The sequence below is a fragment of the Fukomys damarensis genome, unplaced genomic scaffold (genome assembly GCF_012274545.1).
Source record: "Fukomys damarensis isolate Sample0158 unplaced genomic scaffold, DMR_v1.0_HiC HiC_scaffold_14, whole genome shotgun sequence".
Taxonomy (NCBI): Eukaryota; Metazoa; Chordata; class Mammalia; order Rodentia; family Bathyergidae; genus Fukomys; species Fukomys damarensis.
The window spans coordinates 65423535-65447489 of record NW_022900926.1 but is presented as its reverse complement, the minus strand read 5'-3'; the positions used below and the strand labels follow the sequence as shown (position 1 = coordinate 65447489).

The following is a 23955-nucleotide window of genomic DNA, read 5'->3' as shown; positions in this document are numbered from 1 at the left end:
CACCAGGGATCGAACTTGGGACCTTGCACTAGCGAGGCAGGTAGTGGTACCACTGAGCCAAATCCCCACCCAAACATATTTTGATTTTTATCTGTTTTCCATTTTTTGTTTTCCATTTTTTTTCTATCCTCTTTGGATAGAATTTCAGTGGGATTAGCAACCACTGTCCTTAACTTTGTCCAGAGGATGAAACCAAAATACAGCTGTTTAGATACTTTTTTTTGGCCGAGGTTTATTCAGGTTGCACATGGCAAGCTGAAGTGTGCCATGTGTCTTTCTGAGTCTAGTTCTTCAGCTTTTCCAATTTACTGTAAGGTTTTCCCATCTTTGTAATGCATTTTTCTAAGAAGAATCAGTTCCTATGGCTTAAAACAAGATCACAAAACTTTAAGCAGATTACTAAAAATTGGAAACTTAACCAGTCTTGCCGTGCATATGCATTTAAAATCCTTAAAGGTGAACAAAATGTATTTAAGTAAACAAAGTATTGGCATCTCATGAGCAATCTTATTTCATTGTAAGACCATAGATAAGCTTAATGTAAGGAAATGCCACATCAGTAAGTTCATTCACTTTAACTTGTATTACTAGATGCCTAAAAGTAGATGTATGAAAACTTTTTAATTTTAAGAAAATGATTACAAAGAATCTGTCTAAAGGAATACTCTTGATGAATGTACTGAATCAGACACATAAGAAAGAAATAGAGATGTAATTTTGAGAATAGTTTGTTCACAAAGGGTTACTTTGAGGTTATGTGTATGTGCCCCATTACTATGATATAGAGACATAGGTTGTGGAATGGATCTCAGGAAACTTCTGTGAGCTTCCAGTGGGCTAGTATTCTAGTAGTTGAGTCCCTGAAGAAAGAGGACAAAAAATAGTGGATGAGATCTCCATATATAATGAAAATGATCAGCCTATGAATCAATCTCAGTGAATCCTAAGCACAAGAAACAAATTACACCAAGACATGCTTGAAACCAGGCATTTAAAAATTTAAAGGCAACTAGGAAAAAGCTGTATGCACAGAAACAAATCAGCAGACTTATCAGAAACTGTGCAAGTCAGAAAACAATGAAGCATCATCTTTAAGTCCTGAAATAAAATAGCTAAACCTAGAATTCTATACCCAGCCGAAAACCTTTCAAAAACAAAATTCCCATTTCCAGTTTTTGGTGTAAGGCCTTTGGGAGTCATTACTATATTGTAATAAGAAGCTAAAGAGGTTGAAAAAAATGAACTCATCTATTAGAGAAGTGAGGTCATTGGGCAAATTGTTGCCTCCAAAATTAGTGCCTACTGGTAACATGAGGGCAAAAACCAATCAGGATGTAAAACCTGAACTATAATTGTATTCCCGGAGACCACCTTTCCGTCCTCAGTCCTGGGGATTGAACCCAAAGCCTTTGCACTAAGTTCCATCCCCAGCTTTTTTTTTTTTTTTTTTTTTTTTTTTTTTTTTTTAAGACAGGGCCACACTAAGTTACTTAGTTATACAGGCTGGGCTTCAATTTGTGATCCTCCAATCATGGTCCCAACCCGAAGTGCTGAGATTACAGGTGTGTGCTACAGTGTTCAGAAAAGCTATATGTTTATAATGCTTGGAGTTCAAAACTCCAGACGTACACTGAGTGGTCCTCGTGTTTTTCTGCTTTTCACCTTCAGGAGTTGAACTGGGTTCTCAGAAAATAATTACAGGAAAATCCCCTCATACTTCTGACAAGAAATGATGGGTGAGGTTTAATAGCCACACACAGGAGAAATGAGTTAAAGAGCCTAGTCTTCTGGGGATTTCTAAATGACCTGTGGAAAGGGCAATATCCATCTCTAAGCCCATTCTAGCTACTATATTCCACCTACAGGATTAGGGAGGGAGGAAAAACAAAACATTTGTGAAATTCTGTCTACAAGCATAGACTCAGTGAAAAAAGGGAGACCTGAACATAAAAATTATACATTCCTTCCTTTCCTCCTGTGTATTATCACTATATTACAGGAAGTCTATTTACAGCACTTTATTTTACCAGTGAATGTCTGGCTATGAAGGGAAAAATTATAAAACACAATGAACAGAAAAAAAAAAACAGGCATTAAAACCACATTTGGCGGAAATGATGACATTGAGAATTTAAAATGATTCATATTCTGAGGACTCTGTTGACAAAGTGGCATGCAAGAAGTGATTAACAATATAATCGGAGAGGGAAATCCTAAGAGTCAAAAGAAATGCTAAATTTCAAAAACCAGTAACATGGAGAAAGCCATTCATAGGCCTGTTGCTACTAAACAGAACACAACTTGAGAGGACATACCAAAAGAAGAAATCTCTTTGTTCAATGATGTATCAACAGAAGTCTCCAAAACTGGTTAAAGGGTGGGGGAGGTCCAAGCACTGTGGGACAGTGACATGAAGTGTAAATGACTTATAATGGGAATACCAGGGGGAGAAGAAAATAACTGAAGGAATATTTGAAGAATAATATCAGATAACATGCAAAAGCGTAGATGCAGGAAAATCAGGGACTAATAGGAAAATGTCAAAACAAACAAAAAATGACATGTAGGCATATAATTTTCAAACTACAAAAATTAAAGGTGAAAAAACATCCAAGAAAAAACGAAAGAAAAACACCTTACCTATTTGGAGGAAAAGATGATAATTACATTTCTTTTGAGGGAGAATACAAGGAAGGAGTGGAGTAAAAGAAAATATTTCTAGAAAAAAATCTAGATTTCTGTTCCTGCAAAATTACCCTTATATCTGAAAAAGAAATGAAGACTTTCTCAAAAATTAAGGAAATTTTTCAGTAAACCTACTTTACAATAAATAGTAAGTTCTTTAACAGAATAAATATAATGGAGGTCAGAAACTTGGACATAAATGAAAGCCCAAAGAAGAAGTAATAAGTAAAGGTAAAATTCCAAGTCTTGACTGATCTAACATAATTGTTAATAATAATAGCAATGAAGTTTTCAGTTATGTATGGTGAGAGATACATTTTACCTATATGTGTATGTGTTCTCATATGAAATGAATGATAGTGATAAAAGGGATGAGAGAGGAATTTTAAATGTTTTAGAATAAATTACACTCTTCATGAAGTATTGTGGTATTAGTTGAAAATTAATGTAGATTTGTTCTAAATGTGTGTTGTCAAACTAGGGTAACCAAAAAAAAAATGAAGTATAACTGATATGCTAAGAAAGAAGATAAAATGGAAGGTGAAATGCTCAGCTCAAATCACAATAGGGAGAAAAGTAAATAAAAGTGGGAACAAAGAACAATGGCGACAATTACAAAAGAGTAGCAGATATGTAGGTTTTTTATTGGTGCGTTTTACATATACAATACAGTTAGATTCATCATTAGGATCTTGTACCTTTACGTGACATATCTTGGTTCTTATCTTTTCCTCATTCCCCTGGCCTCCTTTCACCCCCTCCACTCATTCCCATTTACAAAGACTTTGTTTCCTTTTTTCCTTTTCTCGTTTTTTTCTTGTCCCTTCTTACCTTTCCCCTACCACTCCCACTTCCCTTACACCTTTAGACCTTTCCTTTCTGTTACACAGTATCAGTTATACATTTTGATCCTTATTTACACTTTTAGTTTACCACACCAGACAAACTATATGGTATTTACACATGTGTGTCCTATTAATTTCACTTGAGTATGTCCTCAATTTGTATCCACTTAGGTATAAATATCTCTAGTTCTTTATCCAGTCTTCAGTTGATGGGCAATTGGGCTGTTTCCAAGTTTTAGCGATTACAAACTGTGACACTATTAACATTGGTGAGCATATATCACTGTGGTATGATTCTTTTAATTCTATTTGGAAGATACCCAGCAAGGAAATAGCTGAGTCAAATGGGATTTCTGATCCTGCTTGTTTAAGGTATCTCCATATTGATTTCCACAGTGGTTGCACCAGTATGCACTCCCACCAACAATGAAGAAGTGTTCCTTTCTGCCCTCAACCCCACCAATATTTGTTATTGGTTGATTTCTTGATAGCCATTCTTTCTGGGGTGAGGTGAAATCCCAGTGTTGTTGTTATCTGCACCTCCTGAATGACCAGTGATGTTGAACATTTTTTCATATGTTTATTTGCTGCTTTTACTATGTCTGGGAAATGTCTGTTCATTTCAGATGACCATTTTTGAATTGTTTTTAAATTTGGAAGGTCTGATTTTTTTTTTAGTTCTTTATATATTCTAGATAGTAGACCTTTGTCTGAAGAACAGCTGGTTAAAAATTCTTCCCACATTGTAGGTTTCTCTTAGCTCTCTTGGTGATTTCTCTTGCAGTGCAGAATCTTTTTTTAAAAAAAGATGAGATCCCAGTTGTTGATTCTTTGTGCTAGTTCCCATGCTCCTGAGGATTTGTTCATAGTCTTTTCCTATGCCAGTGTCTTGAAGAGTTCTACCTAATTTATCTTCCAACAAGTTTAGTGTTTCAATTTTAATATTTAGATTTTTTTGTCCACTTGGGTTTTAGTTTAGTGCATGGTGAAAGATAGGGCTCTAGTTTTAATCTTTGGCAAGTTGAAATCCAGTTTTTCCAACACCATTTCTTAAAGAGGCTATCTTTCCTGCAGCGAAGATGGTTGGCTTCTTTGTCAAAGATGAGGTAGCTGAGTGTGTCTGGAGTTATTTATGCATCTTCTAATTTGTTCCACTGATCCTCAGGTCTGTTTCTTTGCCAGTACCATGCTTTTTTTTTTTTTTACAGTGGCTTTATAGTACAATTTCAAGTTGGGTATTGTGATACCCCCTGCCATGTCTCTGTTGCCTAGAATGGCTTTTGCTATTCTAGGTCTCTTCTAGCTATCTATGAAAGGCTGTCTATGAAAAACCAACAGCCAACATCATACTAAATGGTCAAAAACTGAAAATCTTCACACTAAAACCAGGAACAATACCAGGATGTCCACTATCACCACTCCTGTTCAATATAGTTTTAGAAACATTAGCCACAGCAATTAGACAGGAGAAAGAAATAAAAGGAATAAAGATAGGAAAGGAAGAAGTTAAACTGTCATTATTCTCTGATGATATGATACTTTACATAGAAGACCCCAAAAACTCTACCAAAAGACTTCTATACTTAATTAACAGATACATTAGTGTAGCTGGATTCAAGGTAAACACTCAAAAATCAATAGCCTTCTTGTACGCAAATAACAGATTCATTGAGAGAGAAATTAGGGAAACAATATCTTTCACAATAGCATCCAAAAAAATGAAACATCTAGGAATCAATCTAATGAAGGAAGCAAAAGATCTCTGCATTGAGAACTACAACACTCTGAAAAAAGAGATCGAAGAGGATATAAATAAATGGAAAGACGTTATCTACAATAAACCCACTTTGAAATGAAGAGCAAGTAAATGGATGTTTGCAAGAAAATGGGTGGAGAAAAATATATAGTGATAACTATCAAAATGAAGCTGAACTAGCTACTTTAATTTCAGAAAAGGTGCACAACAAAGCTAGGAATGGTGTCAGGAATAAAGACAACCATTACGTGTTACTAAAGAGGCCAGTTCTCCAAGAAGACGTAGAAATTCTTTGTAGATATGTGACTAACATTCCACCATCAAAATATGTGTATTGGCTGAGGATTTAGTTCAGTGGCACTAAGCCTTCCTCACAAGCTCAAGGTCCTGAGATCAATCCCCAGTACCTAAATAAATAAATAAATATGCACACAAATTTGCATATCTATGTTTGTGTGTGTAAATAAAATTTTTTTTCTTTTGCCAAGTTGATATGAGTAAATCTAGGATTTAGTGACTGCATTTTCATAGAAGTCTGTTATAACAGATTTCCAAGCTTTGTGTCTGCCTTGCCCTCTATACCAGGGTTCTTCAATCTGAAATTACCTTTTACAATTTGACAAGTGATCTATTTCTATCTCTCCCCTCTCCCTTTCTACCTTCCTCTCTTCCGTCCCCTCACTCTTCTACTCTTCCTTTCTCCAGTATGCACAGATCTTAAGAGAAAGACTAAGAGAATCAGTTCATGATGTTCAATATGTAGAACCTCCATTTGATGACTCAATTGCTGATATAGGTAAAGAATGGAAGAGTGACCTGTCAAAATTAAAGTTTGCTAATTCATATAGAATGGAGCCTATGAAGAAATTTCAAGCTCATTCAGTAGAAACTAAAGTTCAACAGATATTAAAGGTAGGTTGAAGGCTGAGGATGTAGTTCACATTTATATATAGTTCCAATACTGTAGTAGAAATCTCCAGAAAAACAGGAGGGGTGTGTGTGTGTGTGTGTGTGTGTGTGTGTGTGAATTTTATTATAAAAATTGGCTTACATATTTACAAGGATCAAGGGTTTCCATGGTCTGTGCATAACCTAGACAACCAGGAAAGCCAGTGGTTTATTCAGTATGAATCCAAAAGAAATGTGGTAGTATATTTCAGTCTGAATCCAAAAGCCTGAGAACTAGGCAAGTTAGTTGTATAAGTCCCAGTTCAAGAGTACAAACCCAAGAACCTAGAGCATTAATATTCACATGTAGGAGATGGAATTTTCAGCTCCATCAAAAAGGGAAATTCACCCTTCCTTCACTTTTTTATCCTATCAGCCGTAAGCATAGGATATAATATTAAGAGACACACTACAAAATCTCCTAAATTTCAAATGTACTCTGTTTTCTCTTTTGTAGAGTAGTCCAGTTTTCCCAGATAGGTAAGACTGGTCATACCAGCCAAAGCCATACTCCTTTCTTTGCTTGTTAATTAAGAAGTATGAAAAGCCTAATGTTACCGTGTAACAGTCATAAGTTTGAATTCATTGGAATCATATTTATGTTCATGGTAAAATAATTCCTTCCCTGGAACTAAAGACCTTTAGGCTAGAAAAGCATGAGGTTTGGGGTACAAGAAGCAAAAATTTTACTACCACAGTCCATAATGGGCAGGTTGCATGGTAATCTGGTGTTCCATAGTTAAACATTCAGTATCTCCAATTGATCAATATTGTGCAGAAGGAGAATAGTTAACTTCAGATGACAGCAAGGACTTGTTTCAAAATTTGAAGGCCTATGGTATACTTCTCCTTTAGGGGCCTCACAATAGCTTTACATAGCATGTATATTGCTATTTATGCAAATCTCTAATGGGTTTCCTGACCCAAGTGGCAGAGCAGCTTTTAGAAGGCTAGACCTATTGCAGAACTCCCCAGTTTTTTGGGGGGTGGTCTGGACAACAGTAAAAACTAGCATCTTTTTGTGTCACTTTCTAAATAGATCAAAGTAATAAACATAAATGAGTAATGTATTACCTTCAAAGTCCAAAAAGGCCCTATCTTAGTTACTTTTGTTGGTATGACAAAGTACACAAGGCCTAAAGTTAAAGAAGAAAAGGTTTATTTAGCTCAGTTTGTAGAGGTTTCAGTTCATAGTTGTCTTTAATCCAGGGCAGAGTGTCATGAAAGAAGATCATTGCAAAAGAGAAACAGTTCATGGAGGGTGAAAGGCAAGAAGGCAGCAAAGCAGTGAAGTAGCAAGGAAGCAAGCAGCAAGCAACAAGCAACAAACCTTTCTGTTACTTATATTCTATAAAGGCTATCCACTCACAGGTGGTTAGCACTCACACTCCGAATGAGGTAGCTTTAATCCTAGCATTGCACCAAAAATAAGCCTCTGCTTCACATGCTTGATCCTAGCATTATACAACCTAGATCCAGCCACCTCTGAAAAGTCCCACCTGTGAGCAAATGAGGCTTTTGTGAGACATCTAGATATGAGCCATAACAAGCCCACTAGATGTGCTTAGTTTTGGGGCCAGATGCAACAAATTATCCTTACCCTTAGAATATCTCAACATGTCCCACACTATTCAATAGCTAAAAATATTACTGAGGTAGAATAGATTTGAACATAATTTTATTATTTTACATTCCTGAGTTGGTTTTATTCTTAAGAGTCTAAAAGTTGAATTTGATCTTTCCATACAAATTCTATAATGAAAATAATAAAAAATACCCAATAATTTATGGAAATAACCATGAACATAACAGTTATTAAGTGATAAATTACACTTTAATAGTAGGGTGCTTTCTAAAAGCACATTAGAAAAGTATGTCAATACAAGAAATACATATATTGCACAGAGTTCATGTGCTCCTATTTCCTTTTTTATTGTAACTTTAATTAGAATTACAGAATTTGGTGTCTTCAGTAATCTGGTAATATGCATGGGAAATTTTTTATTTCTAAAATAGTTTTAAATTTAAGCATACTTGATAGCTAGTATGTGGACTATTTTGGAGAAAGTTCCATGTATTGCTAAGAAGAGTGTGTTTTCTCTTAGGTGGAGCATTCTGTAGATATCAATTAAATCCATTTGTTTGAAGGTTTGATTAAACTCTGCTTTTTTTTTTTGGTCTTGTCTATTTGTAATTATGGAGTATTGATGTCTCCAATTATAAGTGTATTAATGTTTACCTGATCTTTTTTGTCCAGTAGTATTTGTTTTATGAAGTTGAGTGTGCTAGTGTTTGGTGTGTGTGGTTTTACAATTTTTTATCTCTTTCTGGTGAGTTTTTCCCTCATCCAACATGTAGAGACTCCCTTTACCTCTTCTGGTCATTTTTTGACTTAAAGATCATGTTGTCTGAAAATAGGACAGTTAATTCTGCTTGTATTTGGGTAATCGTTGCATAGACTATTTTTTTCCATCATTTGATTTTTAGTGTATGAATGTCTTTTTGAGTTAAATGTGTTTCTTGTATATAGCATATCATTAAATTTTGTTTCTTGATCTAGTCTGACAATTTGTTTTTTTCCTCACTGAGGATTAATTTTATAGAATCATTCACATTAAGAGTTATTACTGAAAGGTATTCTTGTCATTTATTGTCCTGTGGCTGGTTATTTTTTCCCATTCTGTTTAGTTGCTTGGCCTGCTTGATGTATTCATTCTATTAGACTTTTTGACATTGCTGGCTTCATTGTCTCTATCTAAGATGTCCTTGAGGATTTTTTGTACTGCTGATTTGGTGATCATCAATTTCTAAGGTGGTCTTCATTATGAAAAAACATTATTTTTCATCAGTTTTTTTTCTCATTGAGTTTATTGGTACATTTTAGGTATACAGTACAGTTACATTCATCATTGGGATCTTGTACCTTTACATGACAGGTCTTGGTCTCATTTTTTCCCCTTGCCCCTGCCCTCCCTTCACCGCCTCTTCCTCTTCCCATTTATAAACACTTTATTTCCATTTTTTCATTTTCTCCTATTTTTTTCTTTTCCTTATTACCTTTCTCCTACACTTCCCACTTTCCCTACACCTTTAGCCTTTTTCTTCCTATTTCACATTGTCAATTATCGCATTAGGTTCTTATATACTATTATAGTTTGTTCACACCAGAGAAACTATTTGGTATTTACACATGTGTGACTTATTTATTTCACTTAGGAGTATAACCTCAATATGTATCCATTTTCCTATGAATGAATCTAATTTCTCATTCTTTATGGCTGAGTAGTATTCCATTTTATAGAAAAACCACATCTTCTTTATCCAGTTTCCAATTAATAGGCAAATGGGCTGTTTCCAAGTTTTTGTTACTACAAACTGTGCTGCTATAAACATAGGTGAACATATGTCACTGTGATATGATTCTTTTAAGTTTTTTGGAAAGATACCCAGCAGAGGGATGGCTGGGTCAAATGGAACCTCTATTCCCGGATCTTTGAGGTATCTCCATATTGATTTCCATAGTGGTTGCACCAGTCTGCTCTCCCACCAACAATGGAGAAGAGTTCCTTTCTCCCCACAACCCTGCCAACATTTGTTATTGAGTGATTTCTTAATAGTGGCCATTCCTTATGGGGTAAGGGGGAATTTCAGTGTTGTTTTCATATGCATCTCTCGAATGACCAGTGATGTGGAACATTTTTTCATGTATTTACTTGCTGCTTTTACTTCTTTGTCTGAGAAATGTCTGTTCATTTCAGATGCCCATATTTGAATCGGATCCTTATATTTGGGGGTCTGATTGTTTTGAGTTCTTTATATATCCTTGATAATAGTCCTTTGTCTGAGGAGCAGCTGGTAAAATTTTTTTCCCACATTGTAGGTTGTCTCAGTTCTGTTGATGGTTCCTTTTGCAGTGCAGATGCCCTTTAATGAGATGAGATCCCAGTTTTTTATTCTTTCTGCTAGTTCCTGTGCTACTGAGGATTTGTTCATAAAGTCTTTTCCTATGCCAGTGTCTTCAAGTGTTCTGACTAACTTATCTTCCAGCAAGTTTAGTGTTTCTGTTTTAATATTTATATCTTTAATCCACTTGGATTTTAATTTAGTGCATGGTGAAAGATAAGGGTCCAGTTTTAATCTTTGGCACGTTATTATTTCTGTTTTGAATTTTTCTAGAGCCTGATTGATCTGTTTTGTTACTTCCGTGCTTTGAGTTTGGGGTGTCCTGGTGGTTCGCTATCAGACTTTTCATCCTCCCTTGCCCTACTGTTTGCCATTGGTGAACTGGAAGTCTGTCTTTGTATCTTGCTTAAGTGTTTCCTCATTTTTATTTTTGCTTTTGGGTTGTCCTTGGTTTAATTATCGTGTTATTACTTAAATCTTCCTGATATAGTTGTGCTTTAGCTTTTGGGTCTCTAATGACTCATAGACATTCTCATTTTCATAATATCAGAGAAAACTGCTCATTAAATTAAGCGCAATCCTTTATCCCAGTTGATGCAATCAGCAACCCAGTATGATCAAGTACAACTTGCAAATTGACCACTTGTGGTAATCATTAGTCTAGCTCCTTTAAACCATGTGAATTAAATTAAAATCAAGAAACAGTCCAAAATATGTTTGCAGTGAATAAACTTTTCAATATAGCATCTTTACCATTTAGAATGGGGGCTTAGACAGAGGACGAGAAGAGTAGATAAGTAAAAGAATTGGGGAAGGTTTCAAGTGAAGCCAGAGGACATAGAATGACCACACAATCTTCAGGAAACTGTTAAATTCAAAAGGGATAGACAGAGTAGAAGTATAAGGACAAGACTATATCCCCTTAACAGTAATAGGGGCTCACTTTCCCTTGAAACTATTGACCCTTGAGTGAGGTATAATGACAGAAGAAAAGAACATAAAGAAAAGAGAAAAAATGATAAAAGAAAAAAATCTGAGTTAGGGCAGGAGCAGAAACAGAAAGGGAGATGAGGGATAATATGGTGGAGCAAGAGACTGAGTTGGAGAAAGAGGACAGAAAAAAGAAAGAATTTGCAGAGTGGAATGAGGAAAAAAAAGAAAAAAATGAATTTGAAGGGCCTCTTTCAGACTATATATCTGCTGTAATAATATACTACATGTGCAGCCATGTGCAGAACCAAGACCCGTGATCTCAGCTAGCCAATGGCAGACCTCCCAACTCAGACTGACCTCAGGCTGCAAGGCCCAGATTGAGTTTCCTGACCTCCTGAAGGGTTGAATTCCAGAGTTCTGCAACAGGTTTCCCCCACCCTTTCTTTAAAGATATTCAAAGTTGGGAGCTCAGAAAAATACCCTTTATGACCACCTCTGCCTCTGCAGAGTGGGTCCAAAGAGTAGCACACTCAGAAGGTCTTAGAGCAGGGGGAGGAGTGCTTAAAGGGGCACCTGCATGGCTACCTTCCTGGCTCTGGAGCGATGGCAGTGGTGAAGGCAGGGGAGGGTGCGGCTACCTGGTCCCATGTATTGGGCCCAAGCAGGCCTTCCTGGCACTGGAGAGATGGTGGTGGCGCCGCTCATCAGTTTTGAAAGATAGTTTTGTAGGCTATATCACTCTGGGTTGGAGGCTGTTTATTTTTAGAGCTTCACTCCAAGCTTTTCTGGCACTTAAGATTTGTGTTGAAAAGTCTGCTCTAATTCTAATTGGTTTGCCTTTTTTTTGTAAGTTATCCATTGATTTTTCTAAAAATTTTTAAGATTTAGTTCTTTTATTGGGCTTCTTGGATTTTTACTATGATGTTTATGGAAGTATTCTTTTATGATTGTGGCTGTTTGGAGTTCCATATTCCTTCTATATATGTTTATTTCTTTCCCTATATTTGGAGGTTTTTCTGCTATTATTTCTTTGAACTGGTTTTTATGCCATTTGTGCTGTCTTCTGTTTTTTTCATTAACTCCAATTAATTTTAATCTTCCAACATCTAGCAATGTTAGATCAATTTTTCATGTTTTCTTGGAGTTTTTAAGATATCTCTGAATAATTGGTTTTCAACAGCAATCCTATCTTCTACTTCTGACCGTTTGTCCTCATATCAGTAGCTTTTTCTGATCATACATTCAATAGAATTTTTAATTTCCTAATTTTTTTTCTTTTGGTGGTACCAGGGATCAAATTTGGGTTCTTGTGCTTGTGAGGCAGGCAGCAGAACCACTGAGTAAAATCCCTTGCTAGTTTCCTAAATTTTTGTTTGAGGTTTTTTCATAGACTCTTAATTTTTTTCTAAATGGGTGTTTCATATTTTGTATTTTTTGCTGTAGCTCAGGTAGCTTTTATTAATGACTACTTTAAACTTATTGTTTTATTTATTAAATTCTTTGGCTTTTTTTATGTTCTTTGAACTTATCAAGCACCTTTTTTTTTTTTAAATCGGGATCTTGCACTTTCAAGGCAGGCAGAGGAGCCACTGAGCTAAATCTCCGGCCCCAAGCTCCTTATTGATCTGTTTTTTATCTTCTCTATTATGCTATCAAGTAGTTTGGCTGTGTGGTTTTTGATCCCAGCCCCCAATGTCCCATAATCAGCTTTGGGAGAATTGGAATTTTTTTGAGACATTTTTTTGCCTTGTCTTCTCATGTTTCTATGGTTTGTTTTGTTTTGTTTTGTTTTATTGTGTGTGTGTTTCCACTGAAGTTTTGGGGTTTGCTCATAATGGAGGACTTCATTGTTAGTAGGGAGTCCTTTTCAGTGACCTCTTCAAGCTCTCTGGGCATAGATAACTATAGGCCTTTGCCCATATACCCAGATCCAACTACCTCCATTTATTTGGGAGGGTACACTGCCAGTACCCAGTTCTCCAGCAATGGACTGCAGTATTATTAATGACACGAGGGCGATCCAGATACAAGCATATAGAAAAACAATTAATAGTTCAACTATGTCGCCTTGGCAGAATAACATTAGGAACAGTTATAGCATCAAAGACAAAGTAGATCTTGACATACCCAATGAGCCAGTACTCTACTACCCTTAACCACAGAAAAGAGATCTATAATTATAACATAAGCAGTAATACAAACAAAATATTGACAAACAGTAAATATGTATTATACCCACACTAACAATAGAACAGTATTCAATAGTAATAGCAGAGTTACTAAGTTTTTATTAAGCTTGATGGTTATACTAGTAATAATAATGAGGTGAGGAACTGGAGAATAAGTAAACAGAATTTGAAAACTTAATCAGTGGAATATTAGAAGGACAAAAAGTGAGATTAAGGTATATTCTATTCAGTAAAAGGAATTTAATAGTATTAGATAAATGTAACAGAAAATATAAAAAAATAAAAAATACAGACAATAAAATATAGGGGAACAAGCAACACAAGGAAAGAAATAAAATAAAAGAAAAAGAATCCTAAACTCTAAAAACCCAATACTAAAAAAGAAAATATGTGTCCAAAAACATATTACTATGTATTTTTAATGAATGGTTTCTTTCTAGGATCTGCAGTCTTAGAATGCAACAAGTCACAATGTTTTCCTCCTAGCTTTATAGCCTGTTGGTTTGTGAGGTGCCCTGCCCTGCTCCAGAGGTCTCTCTATTCATACATCCCAGACTGTGATAATTGTGTGAGCTGAGGTGTGTCCTCACTCACTTGGTAAATGAGAAAAGCATCAGAGCACTGGTTTATTCTCAATATAGGCAGTGGGCTAGGGGTTCAAGAGGCTGCTGGACTTGATACCAGCAACTTTAGATCCAGCCTCCTCTAAAAGCCACATTTGCCAGGCCTTGGTTTTCACTATGGAAGAGGCGACCTTTCCTTTCAGACCTGAGCTTTAAATTTCTCACTCTTCACTGTCACCTGTGGTTGACTAACTATGGAAGGGTAAGTGGAAACCCTGAAGTGGAGTTGTTGTATAGTACTTAGTTGTTCTTTGGCTCACTGTTAATCCCTGATTAAATACTCTGGTAAAATGGTGGGCACTGCACTGAGTTTTTCCTCCAAATTTACTAGCTATCTGGGCATTCTTTGACCTACTTAACTTGTCATATAAAATTATCTTTCACAAATATGGCTTTGAGGTTTTTGTGTATGAAGATTTATGGGCAGTATAATTACCCTAATTTTTGTAGTAATTATCTGGGAAAATATCCAAGTTCATCATGGTCATACTCAATAATCTTCACGTTGATATTATGAGCTAGCCTAAAGAAAATGTTCTTTTGTTATTTCATGCATCTCTTAATTATCCATAAGTTATTTATCTCTCAGATCCCAAGTTTCTCCCATATTATAAGAAATAACTTTTTAAAAATCTTAGATATATGTGTGTGAAAAATTCATTGCTGAATAAATTTATAAAAATTTTAAAAGCAAGTAATCCATCTTCTGCATAGAGTGCCTTCTTCTTAAATCTAACGTCTATTTAATACAGTAGCTTAAAACTTAAGTTAACTCAAAACAGCTTCTTCAATTTTGCTAATACTTTAATATTAATACTAATACAGATAGTATTTATACTAGCTTTGATATCTGAAATTTGATATAGGGGAAAAATGTAACTCCCAACCTACAAAATGTCAGATATGCTGAGTTCGTGTTCCTCAAAATTGAAGAATAAATTCGAAGGAACAACAGAGATTAAAAATTTATTGAGAGAGAGAGCTCCTGAAACACAGGAGGGGACCTAAAAGTGCTTTGCCACAGACCCCCACTTCTCAGAGGAAGTTTTATAGAGCAAAATCAGGGGGATACAAAATCATGAGTGGATGCAACATGGATCAAAACTTGATCATCTAATAAGATTATAAGTATAGCCACTTATGTATAAGTGATGCAATGGGGAAGCAAGTTGTGTAGCAAGTGTACATGGGAAGAACAAAGGTCTTTTCAGGAAGGGATGGATCCAAAGGTCCTGGTCACCCACCTGGGCGACGGATGTCTATCTAGACTTTATTGGACCAGGTGATACCAGTTACAGTATGATTTGCAATTTATTGTCTATCCCTTGTAAAAGCATGTAGGCCTGGTCATTTCATCTTTATCTCAAGTCCTGGCCTTCAACAGATGTACCTCCAGCCACAGTTGTAAAGTGTTCTCATTTTCTGCACTGACTCTCTTGAGGGGCTAATCCTGTCTGAATGCCTAAAATATTTCAATTTAACTTAGCTGTCTATTATACTATTATTCTGGACCTGTATACTCTATACAGATTTCTTGTTTTTTGACATCTCTTAGGGGTACTGGGGACATAATCTTGAAAGATACGCTACTGAATGCCATAATCTTCAATGTTGAAATTCCCCCAAATCAAATTCCTAGAGTCTAAAATCCTAAAAGATAAAAATATCAAAACTATAACTATGGGGACAATACCAAATAAAGGGGAATTTATTTTAAATTATTTGAAATATTTGCAACAGCACACCAGTTTTTAAGAGTACAAACTCTCAGGTATACTAATGATAGTAATGTAGATATAATAGTTACGAGCAGACAAACTGGTTAACAAAGAATAGATCAGAAAGTGAAATGGATCATTACAATTGGTAATTAACATGAACCTAGCTTCACAATCAGCAAAACCATGATAAACAATTGAAGTCTTTTGGAAAAATTAATCAAAACTGTGAGGCGGTCCAACTGCATACGCAGTAGCCCAGAAAGCCAAGAACTTAAGACATTCTCTCTTTCCCAAATGCAGATATATGAAAAGGACATCTCTTTGTTTACTGAGGAAGTTCCCATGCTTTTACACGTGTACACAAAGCTTACTTGCAAAGTCAGTGTTGCAAAAGTGCTCTTCTGTGTTGTCAAATTTGCAAAGAAATGCATAAAAGAAATTAAAATTCTTAAGTATTTATACAAATTATACCTTCAGTACTGGAAATGTTGCAACCATGAAATACATGAGAGAGTTGTAAAAAAATATTAATAATTTAAAATGGAGGACAGAACTTTAAAAAAGAAGAAAATTTGATGTGAAAAAATGCATTACACCATAGATTATGGACAGTTACAGAAGTGGTCCATAAAAGTTTGCCAACTTTTAGTAGTTGAAATGTTGCATCGTGTTTTTTCTGGGACCTGGCTCTCATAGAATATATCCACCTTCATTTCCTACATGGTGCTGTCACTGGGAGGCCAGATCCTAAAAACTGTGAGGTGTTGACAGCACACCTTGATACTTTGTCAAATCTTTTTCAAATCTTTGCCAAGAGACAAGAAACGTAAGTCATTATTCGGAGTATAGGTAGAGTTTATTGCAAACTGATAGATTTTCAGAGTGAGAAAAAGCACAACTTCAAGTATTAAGGTGGGCAAATGCCAAGATGGTAGTTACACTGAATTAGGTCTCAGGTTACATTTATGTAATTAAGTAGGTCTTTCAAGGAATATCCTTTCCTTCCTCTGCATTCAGTTTTTTACAAGGAAAATGGGTTGTGTTGACCTATTAGCTCCCTGTTTACTCCCTAGGTGGATGTCTGTGTTTAGTTTGTTTTGAGACTTTGGGGTTTTTCCAGCCATCATCTATGATCTGCTTTTCGTATATGCCTTGGATCTTAGCATGCTCAAAGGTTACATTCTCTTAAACTGAGATTGTGTGATTTTTATCTATAGCTAATGATTGAGAAAGCAAAGGAAGTAGAAAAAAATCATGTCTCTTTTGCTTTTCAAGTATCCCCCAGAAACCTGTCTCCATGCCTGCTAATGCTTTTCTGCTTAAAAGTGCTGCTCTTTTTAGGCTTGGGATTTAGCTCAGCCTTGCTGTTGCCTGCCTCACAAGCATAAAGTCCTGAGTTTTATCTCTGGTCCAAAAAAAAGTGCTGCTCTTTTTAATATTTTCTTACAGTTTGATGTACACTAGCATTTTCATCCCCTATTAAACTTCTGCATCTTCTCTGCCATGCTTCTTTGTTGTTTTGAATTTGTAGAAATCTAGACATTCTTTTTTTTTTTCCAGGGCTGGGGATTGAACTCAGGACCTTGCACTCAGCAGGCAGGCACAGTGCCACTGAGCTATAATCCCTGGCCTGGCAGTTTGTGGAAATCTATTCCACATGCAAAAATACACAGATTAGCACTTTGGCAGAAATAATACTGGTGATCAAGCAGCAACACTGATGTGTCTTCTTATTGTACCTGCACAATTATTTTTGAAACATTCAACAACTTTGCTGGCTTCTTCAGACAAATGTGGCTTTCATTTAATCTTAAAAGGTCCTAGAATTTCATCAGCTAGAAGAAATGTCAGTGCAGACAAATGACACAGTTTTTAAATTGAAGTTTTTATCATTGCCATGTTGTATGGCCAAACCATTCATTGGACATTTTCACCAAATACAGTGGGCTTCATGAAAATACACAAACTGTTTTACAAGGTAACACCTTGAAATTCACTTTTAAAAAGCCTTGATTACATTGAATTCCAATCTGTCACAGTTTAGGGATTCAACTGAAATGAATTTTCTTCTGCAAAGTCCACCAAGTCTTCAAATAACCATTTATAATGTGCTTTGCTTTTTCCTGTCATAATACACATGAGAAGGTAAGTTTCAGATTTTATTTATACAACATAGGCATAAATCATTCATATTTGTTAAATATAACAAGGACAGTTTTGAAAGTGTCAAAGTGAAGCAAGTGCTATTTTTTTCTATGTTAAATTGTATGGTAAATACCAGAAGTCTACCTTTGGCATTCAAATCCTACACAAAGAATCACTTACACTTGATATGTTCTGAAGCTCTGGAGGAGCCTTGCCAGCAAGTGTCCTTGATTCATAAGCTGCTGAATTCCTTGAACTTTCAAGTTTTCTGAAGAAAGACAGTTTTTTAAGAAAAGAATTGTGTGCTGTGTATGAAGGGACAGAGCATTATGTGAGAGAACGATATGGCACTTATCCCACATACAACCAAATATGTACTACTTCCTTTGCCATAGTTCGACTTTCTACCCCTCTTATATATCCCTAACCCCCAGGAGAATTGCAGATTTTGAGATTTTGCCCTGTAGAACTTCAGGGCTTGGGAGCTTAATATTGGGGGATTGTGGTTTTTAGGCTTCTGATCTTTAGGTATTTTAGATGTTAGGGATTCTGAGCTTTTGGGATTTCACCATTTGGGACTGTGAGGTTTGGGGTTTTGATCATTACTGCCTCAGGGAAGTCACCCTGAGGCAGGGTAGCAACATGGCTAGACTGAGAAAGATGCTGGCCCTCTGTCCTGCTTGTCAGGCAGACGCTGCTGTGCATTATTTTGCAACTACCTTTGCTTTAGAATTCTTCATTTCTATTCATTGCTAATCCCACAACATTCTTTGACTAATAGCAGGTATAATAGAAAATTTGGCCAGAACTCCATTTTTCAGATATGTTAATTAAGGTAGCTTATAAATATTTTACAGGCTATTGAAACAATCTGCATAATTGACTACCAAAGTAATGCATGAATTTAGATTAGATCTTGGTTTATACAACAATCAGTTAAAATTTAGCACTGGGAGTATAACTGAAGTAGCACAGTACTTACATGGACCACTGAAAATAAACAATAACTTTATTCTTGGGACAATTTGGGAAATTTGAATGATTGGGAATAACACTAGATAGTAACAATTTAATAGCATTGTTAATTTTGTTGATTTAATTATGCATTGGGATTTTATAAGAGATTGCCTTTATTAGAAAAGCAAGGCAAAATATTTAGGGTTGAGGTATCCACAATATGACTTTTTTCCCAAATGGTACAATAAAAAAGTGTGCATGGTGATAAATTCAGTGAAATTCTTAACTATTTGTTCATTGTTCTATTATTTATATATTTCTGTATTTTTTAATTTTTAAAGAATTTTTATAAGGAAAAGTTGGGGAAAAATGTACAGCAGTTTCAATCCTAAAGGAGTAAACCAAGAAATCAAAAACCATGTTAAAGTAAAGGCAAAGCAATTTTTATTTAGGTAAAGAATAAATTTGCAAATCTGAAAATTCAGGCTCATTTAGAAACCCAACAAGTATTCCATCAAATAAGGACAGATTTTCGTTTTAATTCTTTTGTGGTATTGGGATGAAATCTGTTGCATTCCCAGTCCTTTTAATTTCTTGTTGTTGTTGTTGTTGTTGTTGTTGTTGTTGATTTTAAGACAAGGTCTTTTTAATTTGCTCAGGCAAGGCTTGAACTTGTGATCCTCCTAATTCACACTTCCAGATTGAAGACTGAGTTTTTAAAGGGAAAAAAAGGGGGAACAATGAGGTGAGGTGAAATATATTGTTTTGAACGGTTTTGATTGGGCCTGTTAGTGATAGATAGGTGCTGGGAGTCTGGTGTTACATTGAGCTGCACATGCTGGGTTTCACAGTCTTTTAGAGCAGTCAGTGAGTCAGCAGAAACCTTGCATTTGAGAATTGTGGCCATTTGTAGTCTTGCAAGCACACCCTTCTCAGATAGCATTCTTCATCTGGAAGTTCAGGTGAGGGACTCATTTGAGGGGTTGGGGTGTGCAGTGCAGACTACACAGAATCCCTGATACACAGAGAGGTTTTGATCTCTCTCTCTCTCTCTCTCTCTCTCATACCACAGCCATACTAATTCTTAATGTCATAAAGATAATTTAAATTTTGACTTCATCAGATCACTTAACGTAATCTTTTGCCCTATTTAAATTATGAACAGTTAAAATATTTTATTCAATACAGGGACTGAAGAATATTTAGGAGACCCCCCAAAGTGGGAGGTAAAATTTCTCTTCTGCCCTTTTTGTGTTACTTCCTGGCCTAAAATTTAAACTGACATTGTACATATTAACAGGAGAAAATCAGAAATTTAAGTAACTTTTAAGTGGATATGGAAGCCTTCACAAGGAAATGCAGACACAGAGAAGAAGAGTTAAACACACACATGCTAGTTGGGACAAAGAGGAGCAAACTCAAAATGTAACCAGTCAGAGGGGCTTGGGCACAGAGTTGTGGAAAAGTGACAAGGAAGATGCAGGTTAACTAGATAAAGGTTGTTTACAGATTCCCCTTGGCTTCCATTACCACTTCTGGCAATGAGATATCTTCCTCCTGGCATGGGTCTGGGGTGTATCTTTCTAGTGAGGGTTTCATCATCTTTTGGGAAGAGAAGGAAGGTTGGAGCGCCCTCATGCATCTTCTGTTTTGCAAGTGCCTTTCACTCTATTGCTATGACAAGGGAGTATATTTTAGGAGGGCAGCCTTTCTTCATTATCACAGACTCTAGCTAGATGTATTTCTAAACTTAACTAATAATTGTCAGCTGATATTTGGCAGAGATATCATGGCTTGTGGCTTTAGGACATAGAGATATTCAACTCAATGCAATAAAACATTTATTTGTGATATAACAGCATATATTTTAAAATTAATTTTATTGACACACTTTTGAGATACTAATGATCATGTTCATCATAGGGAATTTGCACCTGTACATAGCATATTTTAACTCTTCTTTTTTTCCCCATTCCTCTCCCCTCCCTTCAACCATTCTTCCCCTAATGTACAACAGTTTTATTTCCATTTTTCCTTCTGTTCTCTTTTTTCCTTTTCTCTTCCCCCCTTTTCCTCCTCCCTCCCTTGTTCCCCTTCCCATTTAAACAAGTTCTTCCTACTCCCATTTCAGTCCTGATTTATCCTTTGGGTTTCTAACACAAAAGAAACAATGTGATATATAAATGAGTGTGTCCAGTGTATTTCACTTAACAGTAGGGTCTCAAAGTGCATCCATTTACCTAAAAATGTCTCAAATTTATCCTTTATGTCAGAGTAGTACCTTATTGTATATAAAAACCACATTTTCTTTTTCCTTAATAGCATATATTTTTGATATATCTCACTTGTCCCTATGACATAGGCTGAATTAAATTGAATCTATGGGCTGGGGATGTAGCTCAGTGGTAGAGTACTTGCCTAGCATGCACAAGTCCTTGATTTGATCTCCAGCACTGCCAACAAAACAAAAAGTGATTTCATTGAATGTAGTAGTAGTTCAGGTAGTATTTAGCACATGATAATTTATAAAATTGTACTGAGTATGACAAGGCCTTGAATACCTTATGGACATGCTAGGGATCCCACAGGAGCAGACATCTTCACATGCATCCCAGGAACACTGTGAATATGTACAAGACACAGAAATGTGTGCATCGGTGGAGCCTGTGGGTATCTCTCTACATAGGAGAGCTAGCTCAGTGTTCATTGTAAAGGGAAATGTAGGGTTAAGCAAACTAAAAGGGCCTGGTGAGTGTGGAGTGAACAGGAACACAGAGGAGGAGAGGGAACAGAGAGAGGTAAATCTGTAGGCTGGGGGAAAATGGAAAGCTTACTCTGTTATCCACTCATTTTATGTTAGAAGCCATTAGAGCTTTACATAGGGTACTATAGACAGCCTCATGCCTGAAAAAAAGGGAACCTGGGTCATGAGGGTGAAAAGGGAGAGGGACAGCATTCAGCATTGGCCCACAAGGTAAGAGGGATTGAGTGAGATAAGAAGGATTTTAGAAAATCTGGAAGTAGGATAACCCCTTGGGCTAAGGAACTTATCTTCTAGTCAATCCCCTGAGTTCTTAAAATTATGTACTCTGGGTTTAATTACCAGCTGAGGTGCTTACAATTGTCAGACAATGAATGAGTGAATTGGATGTGATGTCAGACAACCAGAGATGAACATGCCCAATTTTACCGTCTGAAATAATAGGACAAAGTTGTCAAATACAACTTTTGCCGATTCTTGTTAACCCAAAGCTGCTACTTCTTAGAATTCTGGTTTAGGGGCGCCATCGTGGGACCGTGAAGTAAAGGTTATAGCCCACATATGGGTTGGGGGAAGTTCCTAGACCAGTAGTGGGCAACAGGGCTTTTCTCAAAAAAGACTGATTTTTGAGTTAGATTAAGGAGACAGACGGTTGCTACTGAAGTTGGGAAAACGGGGCTAAGGCCAAATGCTTGAGGGAAAACAATCACTTCTAGGTCCACTTCTGGAAGCATCCTAGAAGGAAAGGACAGAAGTGAGTGGGAAGGAAGGGAGGGAATATTTACTTGGTTGGTTTTACATTCTGATGAAATTGGCTGGTAGGAGTCTATTTGTTATCACTAGAACCACAATTAAGAGTTTTGTAACCTGGGTTTGCTCATAACCAAGTCATCTAATCAAAGCCATGTGTGGATCTGCTTATGAGGTAGTCCATTTCAGCCCTTGGTTTGTAAGAAAGAATACTGTTTCATGGCCAGTGAACCATGCGTATTTCCTCCAAGCTATATTACTAATTTTTAAAATAAATGTGATTAGAAATCATTGATCTCCTTTGCATTTTCCCATGGAGTGAAAGGACTCAGAGAGAGGAGAAGAAAGGAGCAGGTTTTACTTCAAAGGGACTGATAGAAACAGCAATAATATGAGGAAGGTTCTGGACCCAAGTGACTTTGGGTAAACACAAATATGAATTCATACAAATTATAAAAGGCTTCTTTGCGTTATCTATGAATTTCCAGATGCCTCCTTTTTTAAATTTCCCTGGGTCCTTCTAATAACTTTTTTACAGACTAATCCAGAAAAATGAAATTTACAGTTGAAGTATAGATCATGAAGAGAATTGAACATATTGTGGAAATAAAAATAACTTTTTTCAAAATTATTATTGAAATAAATTTGGTAAGCATTAAATTTATTTAATGTTATTTTGTTAGGGACGTGTGAAGTTTCAAAGAGTTGTATTATTTAGATACAGGCTTTCTGCTTGAATTTTTATATCAAAAACATTTGAATAATTCAATATTTTTCTTAATTTTTTGAAGGAAAGTCTAAAAGATGTTAAATATGATGATAGAGGCTTATCTCAATTGTCTCTTCAGTTGGCAGACCAAATATTGCTAGCAGTCAAAGAATTTGGGTTCCACCGTTATAAGTTCGTTATAAAAGTATTATTTATTCAAAAGACCGGCCAAGCAATAAATGTAAGTACTCCACTGATCCAGCATCTGTCAGAACTATGAGCACCTTCTCCTTCTGGATCTGTTATTTATTGTGAAGACTCCAAAGCACTGAATTCCTGAGGTGCTTCTGGAATGCAAGATAATTTTATTAAATAGATTTTATTTTTACTATAAATGATTTGAAAAGTACCAACCTAGAAATAGCCTTTTGCTATAAATTTCTGAAATTGCAGAGTTATGAGACTGAGGTCAGATCATGGGTGGCTTGGTAAAACAAAAACATTAAGATTACACATTGCAGGCTGCTCCTGTCATCATTGTCATTTCTTGTAAGGGTGGAAAGCAGGGTTTCTAACCATGGCCAATAACACAACAAAGTAATACTGTGTGCAGAGCTCTTACGCCTGAAAACAGAGCCTTCTGTTCCTGTCCATGGCCACTGCAAGCAAGACTCCAGCAAAGGTCACAGCGAACCAATCAGTATCATTCTTGAGTCTCTTCATAAAAGGGAAAACTGGACAACTTACTTCTTAAATACAACTTTCTAAGATATTGATGTAATTTTCTTTTAAAATCAAGTTAGTATGAATTTTAAAATTCTTAACATGTTCAAATGAAATTTGGTCTTTGAAAAATTTCTCTCACAGGTTGCCAGCAGGTGGATCTGGGATGCTGCATGGGACAACTGGGTAGAAGCTAAACATGAAACTGAATCTTATGTGGCATTGGCCTTGGTGTTTGCTGTTTATTGTGAATAGCTAAATACATATACTAAACAATTTACTTTCAAACTTTTAAAAAATAAATGAA

At 36.0% G+C, this 23955-nt stretch overlaps 1 protein-coding gene across 1 annotated transcript in view; it reads left to right on the top strand.

Moving 5' to 3' along the window:
• The window catches only part of Tcte3 (t-complex-associated-testis-expressed 3), a 25241-nt gene extending 1286 nt beyond the window's left edge, over window positions 1–23955 (top strand). Inside the window, exons 2-4 of the mRNA XM_010628909.1 lie at window positions 5992–6198; window positions 23008–23166; window positions 23793–23955. Of these exons, the coding sequence (XP_010627211.1) occupies window positions 5992–6198; window positions 23008–23166; window positions 23793–23903 (477 nt within the window). The 3' untranslated portion in view covers window positions 23904–23955. The remainder of the gene's footprint in view (window positions 1–5991; window positions 6199–23007; window positions 23167–23792) is intronic.